Source organism: Drosophila subobscura, chromosome J (assembly GCF_008121235.1).
Source record: "Drosophila subobscura isolate 14011-0131.10 chromosome J, UCBerk_Dsub_1.0, whole genome shotgun sequence".
NCBI classification, from domain to species: domain Eukaryota; kingdom Metazoa; phylum Arthropoda; class Insecta; order Diptera; family Drosophilidae; genus Drosophila; species Drosophila subobscura.
Genome location: NC_048532.1, coordinates 7651001 through 7661989, shown reverse-complemented (window position 1 = coordinate 7661989; position 10989 = coordinate 7651001). Strand labels below are relative to the sequence as shown.

General features: G+C 54.3%; 3 protein-coding genes across 3 annotated transcripts; 2 read left to right on the top strand and 1 right to left on the bottom strand.

Moving 5' to 3' along the window:
• Positions 1-6: 6 nt before the first annotated feature.
• LOC117894336 (titin) lies at positions 7-4437 on the top strand. The gene is given in 4 exon segments (XM_034801321.1): positions 7-1566; positions 1568-3558; positions 3621-4097; positions 4167-4437. Coding segments are annotated over 4 exon segments (4260 nt in total). The 5' UTR covers positions 7-12; the 3' UTR covers positions 4405-4437.
• Positions 4438-5136: 699 nt separating this feature from the next.
• On the top strand, positions 5137-9474 carry LOC117893360 (E3 ubiquitin-protein ligase mind-bomb). The gene is made up of 4 exons (XM_034799951.1): positions 5137-5418; positions 5751-6980; positions 7038-9017; positions 9083-9474. The coding sequence occupies exons 1-4, from the start codon at positions 5137-5139 to the stop codon at positions 9221-9223; spliced, it is 3633 nt and encodes a 1210-aa protein (XP_034655842.1). The 3' UTR covers positions 9224-9474.
• On the bottom strand, positions 9384-10861 carry LOC117893361 (28S ribosomal protein S31, mitochondrial). Its single transcript, XM_034799952.1, is given in 4 exon segments — positions 9384-10024; positions 10027-10121; positions 10182-10655; positions 10718-10861. Coding segments are annotated over 4 exon segments (1146 nt in total). The 5' UTR covers positions 10756-10861; the 3' UTR covers positions 9384-9485.
• Positions 10862-10989: the final 128 nt, after the last annotated feature.

Genomic DNA, 10989 nt, shown 5'->3' with positions numbered 1-10989 from the left:
TTCAGCGAGAATATGACCATGTCCCCCTTGGCACTAACAACGCCAGTGGCCGCGCGAGTGGCAGTGCCATTAACGAGGGAAAAGCTGCAGCTGCCAGCAGAGGACAAGCGCAAGTATCGACTCTCGCAGGCGGACGAGCTAATGCTGGACAATACGAACTTCCTGGCACATGCCAAGCTGGGCGATGAGACGCAGTCGCGCAACAACTCCAAGAGCTTCACGAGGCGAGAGACAACATATGAGAACTCGGAGCTGGATCTGGGACTGCCCAGCCGAGAGGATTTTCCAGCACCGAAGCACTCCAAGCCCAGACAGACCATTAGTCAGCCCACGGCAATGGATCAGGAAGAAGATGCTGCTGCCGCCATGCCTCCAATTCGCTCCTGTGCCCGACGCACGCTGCACATGAACGAGTCCATGGCCATGGAGCAAGAAGCTACGACGCAGCAGCAGCGCATGAAGGGCCTTCAGGTGGTGCAGTGTGTGCGGGAGGAGATTGTCTGCCAGTCCGAGGAGAACATACCCCGCAAGGGCACCCAAACGAAACGCAGAGAGACGCTGCTGATGCAGGAGAGCATGGAGGAGGATACTACAAGTCCACCCAAGGAGCTTCCTACGATTGGGCGCAAGTCTAGGCCCAGGCAAACTTTGCACATGGAAGAACCATTGCAGAAAGACGAAACTGTAGCTGCAAGAGCCGCACCTGATCCTGCACCTGTGGAGAAGCCTCAACCCATGGGTTATCAGAGATCCAAAGCAAGACAGACGATACTTCAGGCGGAACCCATAGAGGTAGAAGCTGCACCTAACGCAATGGACAACGTGCCGCAGCAACCAGCGCCCGTTTGGGCAGGCAGCAAAACGAAGCGCAGGGAGACGCTGCTGATGCAGGAGAGCATGGAAGAGGATATCATAAGTCCCCTGAAGGAGCTGCACATCAGGGCAAACGCTCCCACGATAGCAAAGAGTAAAGCTAAGCCCAGGCATACGCTGCACTTGGCGGAGCCATTGGAGGAAGATGATGCCGCACCTCAGCATGCTGCAGCCACTGGGGCCACAAGGAAATATCATTTGCAGCTGCCAGAACCCGAGGTGGAGCAACAGCCAATGGGTTATCAGAGAACCAAAGCTAGACAGACGATACTTCAGGCGGAACCCATAGAGGAAGATGCTGCAACAGTCCCAAGCGATAAGTCAGCAGCAAAGCAACGGGGCAAGTCCCGACACACGCTCCTTGCGGCGGAACCCATAGAAGAGGAACCCATGGTGCAGCATCCTGCAGCTGGACAACAGTTCCCGAAAGCAAGGCACACGCTGCTCCTGTCAGAACCCATTGAAGAGGATACGAACGAGGCCAGGGAACAGCCGCGATTAACATCCGCCAATAAGGAGAATCTGCCCATAGAAGAGGAGCTTATAGAGGAGCTGGAAACGAGGCGGATCGACCAATCAACTGTCTATCGGTCATACAAATCGCGGCACACGCTTGTAATGTCGGAGCCCATAGAGGAAGATCGCACCAAGGAGCAGCCTGTGGCCCCCGTCAAAGGTGGCCAGTGGCCATCGTAGACAAACTTTGCTCATGGCAGAGCCCATCGAGGAGGAAACGTGCACAAAAAACACTCGCGAAGCCACGAAGAAGTCGGTGGCTTACAAATCCAGAAATACTCTGCTAATGGCGGAGCCCATAGAGGAAGAACGAACCAAGGAGCAGCCTGTGCCTCCCATTAAGGCTGCGTCGAGTGGCAATCGTTCGTCTAAATCTAGACAAACTCTGCTCATGGCAGAGCCAATCGAGGAGGAAACGTGCACGAGAAACACACGCGAATCCGCAAAGAAGTCTCTGGCCTCAACATCGAGAAATACTCTTCTAATGGCGGAACCCATTGAGGAAGAACGCACCAAGGAGCAGCCTGTACCCCCCGTCAAGGCTGCGTCGAGTGGCTATCGCAGACAAACGCTGCTCATGGCAGAGCCAATCGAGGAGGAAACGTGCACTTCCCAGCCAAGAAACACTCGCGAATCCGCGAAGAAGTCTGTGGCCATTGAGCAAAATGTGGCAGCAATAAAGCCAGCTAAAGCACGTCAGACTCTGCTCTTGGCCACCTCCATGGAGGAGGAGGACAGGGAAGAAGCGAAACCTCACGAGAAGTCCACAAAAATGGCACCAAATCGGGGCCGGGCACAACAGACAATGATCATGTCCGAATCGATGGAAGAGGATGACGATGACTTCCAGAGTCCACTGCAATCAATGAGAGCTCCTTCGGAGCTACTCCCAATCACTCCCATGCAGAAACAGAACCGCTCAGCGTCTGGCAATTCCATGAATGAGTTTGAAGAGTTCGAGGAGGAGACGAATGAGTCGGCTGCAGCTCTTGGTCCGCTTCAGGCATCGCTGCGGAGGAAACGCTCCATCTATCACTCCATGAGAATGGAATTGGAGGGCGAAACATCCGCAATTGGCACACCCAAACGACACAGCGCCGCCGCCAAGCGACTGCCCGCCCACCTCACGCCCAATCTGCCAGAGTCCAAGAAGCGAAACACTCACCTCTTTGCGAACAGTAAAATGATGGAGGAAGATCAACAAGTGGCGATGGAGCTGAGTGGAGTTTCCCTTCAGGAAGTGGCAAACAAGACCCGCATTCCCCTGGAGAACTTCAACGAGAGCGTGCAGCCTGTGAGGGATCTGCAGAGCGCCCGCTTCTCCCGCAAATTGAGTGATGATCCAGATGTGATTGAGGTGCAGCCGCCGCCGCAGGCCACTGTATTCGAGGGCAGGCCCATTACCATTTCGGATGTGTCCGCCTACTTTCAAAGCCAGACGCGGCAGGTGCAAAAGGAACCGACGGAGGCTGCCACAGAGCCAGAGCAGCAGCTGGAGGAGGCTGCCACACAGCCTGAGCCAGAGCAGGAACACGTGGAGCAGCGCCTCTCTGGCTACAGGGACAGTGGCAGCTCCACGGATCGCACGTTCAAGAGCTACGCGCCCACAAATCAAAAATTCATCAATCTCTCCGGCGACACGACCATCTTTGCGGCTGCCCTTGTGGAGAACATCGAAATGGATGAGCCGGAGACGAATAAAATAGACAATGTGCGGCTGAGTTTGGTCTCCACGCTGGCGGATGAACCGGACACGGATGATGATGCAATGCCCGCAGAGCCACCACAGCTGCAGCCACAGGCAGAGCCTGAGCCCTGCCAGGAGCAGAAGGAGAGCTCTCGCATGGTGGCTGCTGGTTCCAGCGCCTCCTGCAGAAAGTGCGCTAACTGCAGGCGATCCATAAACGAAACAAAGCTGAGCAACGATTCCTTTGTCCTGCCCTCCCTGCCCCAGTGGGGTCTGACGCGGGAAATTGAAATGCTGCAACGCGTGAGACAAAGGCCCAACTTGGACGATGTGCACGAATACTGGCAGATCAAGGAGCAGGAGAGGCAGACCAACGCATTTGAGCAAGCGCTGGACGAGGAGGAGGAGGAAGGGGCTCAGACGGAGGCCAACCAGTGGGACATCAATGAAGTGCTGGCCGCATACAGCATGAAGATCGAAGGGTGAGATCCACAGAAATATTCTTTTTATTATCCACTTTAACACATTCCTCCCCAACCTCTAGATTGAAGCGCAGTCTGGCCGATAGCCAGGAGCTTGTGCAGCCAATGGTCGAGCCACCAGCTGAAACGTTCTTCGATCGCCTGGAGCAGCTGTTGGGCGAGCAGCAGCCCAACTGGATCTTTGACTATCAGCTAAAGATCTCGCGGAAAATGATATTCACACATCGACTGCTCCCCACATTCCGCCTGATTGTGGACTACGAGACAGTGGATGAGGCGGAGACTGGCATACTGGTGAACTACATCGGGGTGGAGCAGGCCACAGCGATTCCACTGCAAAGATGGACAGCGTTTGAGCACCTGCTCGACTTTCAGCTGCAACTCAAGTTGCCGGTGAATCTAACCAGCGCCATTGAGGGTAACACTGTGGAGGATTTCGAACAATTTCTGCAATGCATAAACACAATTTGTGTGGACATCAAACGCACATTCCACAAACTGCTAACGGTACTCACAGCCACGAGAGCGAGCCTGCAAAGGTAAATACATTTGGCCACACCTCGTGCCCCTCACATGCATAAAATTTCTCTTTCTTTTTCCCCTTTTAGACATGCGAATCGAATGGTTATCAAAAAGACTGTGCGCAGGCTCATTGATTTGGAAACACACACGCGCATTGACAGGACCGATTTCGTGATTGAAATTACCAATGTTGAGAGAATTTCGTTTAAAGATATTCTGCAGCCCAAACTGCATTTATTCAACGAAAATATACAATTTCTGCCAAAGGGAGTTGCTTTCTTGGAAGCATTTCTCGTTCATCCTGAGCAGTATCTCAAAGCTTAATAATTTGTACAATTTTATACATTTTTTGTTATTTTTAAATTTACATTTTTAAATTTAAAACGAACTTTTGGTTTTCTCTACGGGAAAGAGAGTTGGCAGAACCTGCCAGCATCACTTTTCGATAAATGGGCCACATTGTTTCGCTACTTGGACATGCAACATTCTGCTACCCTTGCGGATTGAAAATAAGATTTTTAAGGCGACAAGAGAAGATAAAGTCAATCTTAATGTTTAAAATCATCTTTGAAAACGAAAATAGGTACAAAAATTCCTATACTATGCCATACAACTGGTTGGCAAGCAACAAGCGGTCAAATAACGTAACATTCCATGCCCACTCACGTAACGTTGTATACTAACAATTTATACTGATTGTAAACAATCCAATAAAAGCAAGTCATTTAAACTAGCCAATCATGGGGAAAATTGATTGATAAATTGTATAAAAGTATAGTTTTTGCACTGAGAATCCTTACTAGCTAGTAATATTAAATAGAATAGCAAAATCGAAGAAAGTGATTTAGATGACGGTATATTTTTAACATGAGCAGGTATATTTTAGTATAGTTTTTGGGTCGTTCGGTATTATTTATCGACAATCCGCGGTCACACTTGCGCTACTGCTGAACTCTGGTTTTCGACGCGAAAAATACATGAAAATTGTGCAATAAAGTGAGGAAATTGTGGGCAAAGACCAAGAGTGGATACTCAGCAGCAGAAAGACGTTGGAAAATGTCTTGCGCCGCAACTTTGTCGGCGGCTAAGGACACAACAAATGCAGCAAATGCCAGCGGAGCACCACAGACGGGAAACTCATCGACAGCAGCTGTGGGTGTGGTAGTGAGCAGCAGCGCTGGAAACGTTGCAACGGTTGCAGGTGGCACGACGTCGACTGCGGCAGCTGGCGGTGGAGCAGGCGCTGCTGGCTCAGCGGCTGCCGTCGCCAGACGCTTCTCCATGGAGGGCGTTGGGGCACGGGTCATACGCGGTCCAGACTGGAAGTGGAACAAACAGGTGAGGGGCTTGGGGTCAGTGTCAGTGCCGCCCCAGCACACACTTTCAATTGTGTTCAATTGATTTAATTGCCCAAACCACTCCGATCGACACTTTTGGCACAGCCTCAACCACTGTGCGATGACGAGATAATTTTCGACCCATCGATTCGCCGGCAGATAGCCCACAGATAGCCCCTAGAGCCCTGGGCGACTGCCTACCCTAACTGTTAGTTGCGATAATGCACTTCAACTGCAATTTTCGCATCGTAGTAGCCGTGGGTTTCAGTCGCAAAATTTGCATCGAAAGACGGTGACTAATCGTGAAATTCTCTCTTCTTTTCCCTTTTGCAGGACGGTGGCGAGGGTCACGTTGGCACTGTCCGCAACTTTGAGTCCGCCGAGGAGGTGGTCGTTGTCTGGGACAATGGCACCGCTGCCAATTATCGCTGCGCGGGTGCGTACGATCTGCGCATCCTGGACAGTGCCCCGACGGGCGTGAAGCATGAGGGAACCATGTGCGACACCTGTCGCCAGCAGCCGATCTTTGGCATACGCTGGAAGTGCGCCGAGTGCATCAACTACGACCTGTGCTCGATCTGTTATCACGGCGACAAGCATCATCTGCGGCATCGCTTCTATAGGATTACGACACCGGGCGGGGAGCGCACAATGCTGGAGCCGCGTCGCAAATCGAAGAAGGTGCTGGCCAGGGGCATCTTTCCGGGCGCACGTGTGGTGCGCGGCGTCGACTGGCAATGGGAGGACCAGGACGGTGGCGTGGGTCGCCGCGGAAAGGTCAATGAGATCCAGGACTGGTCCTCGGCATCGCCCCGATCGGCCGCCTACGTGATCTGGGACAATGGCTCCAAGAATCTTTATCGCGTTGGCTTCGAGGGCATGGCCGACCTGAAGGTCGTCAACGATGCCAAGGGCAGCAATGTCTATCGGGACCATCTGCCGCTGCTGGGCGAGAATGGGCCCGGCAAGGGCCCGCATGGCTTCCAGATCGGGGACAAAGTCACCGTGGACTTGGACCTGGAGATTGTTCAGTCTCTGCAGCACGGGCACGGTGGCTGGACAGACGGCATGTTCGAGTGCCTCAGCAATGCCGGCATGGTCGTGGGCATTGACGAGGATCACGATATTGTGGTGGCCTACAATTCGGGCAATCGCTGGACCTTCAATCCGGCTGTCCTCACCAAGGTCTCCTCCCCGACCACCGCTCCGCCAGAGTTCCAGGTGGGCGACATTGTCAAGATCTGTTCGGATGTGGAGAGCATTAAGATTCTGCAGCGCGGCCACGGCGAATGGGCCGATGCCATGCAGCTGACACTGGGCAAGATTGGACGCGTTCAGCAGGTGTACCATGACAATGACCTCAAGGTGGAGGTGGGCAACACATCCTGGACATACAATCCCCTGGCTGTCTGCAAGGTGGCATCCTCCACGGCCGACGGCAACTGTGCCCCGGTCATACCCAGTGGCGAGCGTCTCTCGGCCATACTCAAGAAGCTCTTCGAGCCGAATGTCTCGGGCGATGCCACCGAGGAGTTTGTCAAGGCGGCTGCCAATGGCTTTGCAGTGAGTACAGCCATAGTCAGGCATCAGGCAAAGCTCATCCTTTCCTTCCCATTTCAGGCCCGCTGTGAGGAGTACTTGGCTGGAGCTGCAGCTGGCCAGCAGCCATCCACATCGAGCGCCTCGCCCAGCGCCTCTGGCCCAGATGTGAATGTGAACGGAGTGTTTGCCGGGCACACGGCCCTGCAGGCAGCCAGCCAGAATGGTCATATCGAGGTCATACAAGTGCTCCTGCGACACGCCGTCGATGTGGAGATCGAGGACAAGGACGGCGATCGGGCTGTCCATCATGCGGCCTTTGGCGATGAGGCGGCAGTCATTGAGATTCTGGCAAAGGCTGGAGCTGACTTGAATGCGCGCAACAAGCGACGGCAGACCTCCCTGCACATAGCCGTGAACAAGGGGCACCTGAATGTGGTGAAGACGCTGCTCACACTGGGCTGTCACCCGAGTCTGCAGGATTCCGAGGGCGATACGCCGCTGCACGATGCCATCTCGAAGGAGCACGATGAGATGTTGTCGCTGCTGCTGGACTTTGGGGCGGACATCACGCTGAACAACAACAATGGCTTCAATGCACTGCACCATGCCGCTCTGAAGGGCAATCCCAGCGCCATGAAGATACTGCTGACCAAAACGAATCGTCCGTGGATTGTGGAGGAGAAGAAGGACGATGGCTACACGGCCCTGCATCTGGCCGCACTCAACAATCACGTGGAGATCGCCGAGCTGCTGGTGCACATGGGCAAGGCCAACATGGACAGGCAGAATGTCAATCTACAGACGGCCCTCCATCTGGCCGTGGAGCGGCAGCATGTGCAGATTGTCAAGCTGCTCGTGCAGGATGGGGCCGATCTGAATATACCCGATAAGGATGGGGACACGCCACTGCACGAGGCACTGCGCCATCACACATTGTCGCAGCTGAAGCAGCTGCAGGACGTGGAGGGTTTCGGCAAGCTGCTGATGGGCCTGCGCAATGCCAACAACAAGAAGGCCTCGGCCTCGATTGCCTGCTTTCTGGCCGCCAACGGCGCTGATCTGACGCTCAAGAATCGCAAGCAGCAAACGCCATTGGACCTGTGCCCCGATCCGAATCTCTGCAAGACCCTCGTCAAGTGCTACAACGAGCGCAAGACCGATGACTCGGAGTTGCCCGGCAATGTGGCCGGCACCAGCCTGAATGCCAGAGCCAGAGCAGCAGCTGGTGGGGCAGGTGCCAGCGGCAGCGGTGGTGGTGGAGGAGCCTCTGGTGGCGCTGCAATGCATCAATCGTCTTCGGCCAGTCTGCCGCTAGCCAGCGCGGCATCCGCTTCAGCTTCGTCTTCGTCGTTCGGCCTGAATGGCCTCAACTCGGACATGAGTCAGTCGCTGCACGTGGAGCCCTCGAAGGCGGGTGGCGCCAGCATAGAGGAGTGCATGGTCTGCTCGGATGCCAAGCGGGACACGGTCTTCAAGCCCTGCGGCCACGTCAGCTGCTGCGACACGTGTGCACCGCGCGTCAAGAAGTGCCTCATCTGCCGCGAGACTGTGTCCTCCCGCGAGAAGATTGACGAGTGCATGGTCTGCTCGGATCGTCGGGCGGCCGTCTTCTTCCGCCCCTGCGGCCACATGGTGGCCTGCGAGCACTGCAGTGTCCTCATGAAGAAGTGCGTCCTCTGTCGCACCCAAGTGGACGAGATGCTCTCCTTCAGCCTCTGCTGTGGTGGCATGGGGCGGCCAGAGAAGGTCACATCCACCGCCTCCGTCTCGCAGCTCATTTGCCCCCTGCCCGAAGTGGGGGAGAAGTTCATGGAGGCAGCGGCCATTCCATGCGTGAACACCTCCGGCCACAGCGTGGCCATGAACAACACTGTGGTGACGCCCGTGGCAGGCAGCAGCAATCAGTTGAACAGCCAAAACAATTTGCTGGCCGCTGCAGCAGCTGCCTCCTCGAATCTTGCATCTGCCAGCGGCATGGTAGCCCCATCCAATGTCAACAATTTCCAAATGGACGATGTGCAGAAGCTCAAGCAGCAGCTGCAGGACATCAAGGAGCAGGTGAGTGCCACAAAAAGGAGTGCCCGTGGGAGGACAGGAAAACTAATTCGAATTTTTATTTGCAGACCATGTGCCCCGTTTGCTTTGATCGCATCAAGAATATGGTCTTCCTGTGTGGCCATGGCACCTGCCAGATGTGCGGTGACCAGATCGAGGGCTGCCCCATCTGCCGCAAGACGGTGGAGAAACGTATCCTGCTCTTCTGAAGCCGAAGCCCCTTTCCGGCCACACACGTACAACATTCCGCGCACACTCAGCCGCAGTCGCAGCCGCACACGTCTCGAATGGCACAGGATTAAGAAGTATTAGGATTATATATACCCCACAACCCGCAGGATATATAACAGACTCTCTCCACACTCACACATATATATATACGATTATATATCTACACAAATATCTCTCGAACGCGCGTCTTATAAAGCAAAAAATATATTTTTAACAAATATTCCAACAACACGACGGCGCTTAGGCGGATACACTCTTGACTTTGACGCTGGGCTCGTTCTCCATCAGATCCTTGAGGATGTCCTTCTTGGTCTCGAAGTAGTCGCGGAACCACAGAATGTGATCCTTCTTCTCCTGGGCCGTCACGTAGGGATTCTTGGAGAGACCCACGCAGACGAGCTCCATGAAATGCCGAATGGGCCCCCGGCTGGGACACCAGTCCTCCAGATGCTGGTCGAGGAAGATGTGCTCCGAGAAGTCCACATTCACCTCATCCACCCAATCCTGCTCGTTGTCAATGGGAAAGCGCCAGACCTTGCCCTGCTCCGTCCACAGCACCATCTGTTCGAAGTAGTTTGCCGGCGGATGGGCAGCATGGAGGCTGAGTTCGCGCTCGCTCAGCTGCGACCAGGTGGAGAGAATGTCGCCTGAGATCGGAAGGGGTTCCTTGAAGATGCCCAGAGGCTCGCCGCCAAACAGATTGACGCTGCCCGTAAAGGATTCGGCCTCGCGTTTGGTGTGCCTCTGCGGACGCTGCTGATAGCGATCCGAATGCTTGAGCGCGAGGCCATGGTGCGACGCACATACTCCCCACGTGTTTGTTCCACCTGCTGCGGCTGCTGGCGACGATCGATCTTCATGCCCACAATCAGTTCGCTGGAAGGAGAGAGGCAGAGGACTTGGTATGAAATAATTTCAATGAGTTTGCACACTCACCTCAGATTAAGCTCCTTCTCGGGTGCGGCACCTCCGCTCGCTGCTGGGTCTGACGCCTGGGCCTCGCCACTCGCTGCTGGAGGAGCTACGGGGCCATGGCCCAACAGTTTGGCCAGCAACTCGGACTCTGTCTGCTTTTTGTCACTCTCGCTGGTGCCCAGCATGCTGGCAATGTTCTTGGCTGCCGTAAGGACGTTCTTGGATGCAGCATCCTGCTTCAAGGCTTCCTTGCGGCGACGATTGGCATCGCCGGGACGTGGAAAATCTGCGGCCGACATTTGGTCTGTGGCCTGCATGCTGCCAAGCAGGCGATTCAAGCGCTGGGCCGCTGTCTCCTCTGGCTTCTTGGGTGCCTTTTTCTTGGGCTTTTCATCGTCAGAGGAGGAGTAGCCGCCGTCGTCGTCTTTGGACTGCGAGGAGGAGGAGTAGCTGTTGGCCAATCCCACGTTTTTGTAGACAGCCGGCAGCAAAGATCTGAGCAAAACCAGCCAATTTCATGATTCTCAGCAGGTGATTAGTTCCAAATTATAGCTTACCGTAAGCCCAGTCTCTGGGAGCTGCATAAAGCCAACATTTTAGCCAATTTCTTTGATAAATTTAGCCAGAAATTAAAGCAAAAAAGTCGCTCGCGTAACAACAATGTAGCCAAGTGTGACCATTTTCAGAACCTACCTTTCTTATATACCGAAATATATATTTTTGGTATATTAAAACACCAATTTCCTATGTAGGGCCAGGCATTTTTCATTGACAAGTCTGCGGTCACACTGGCCGTGTCGCCCGTCGCCTTTCAATCTTGGTTTTTTTC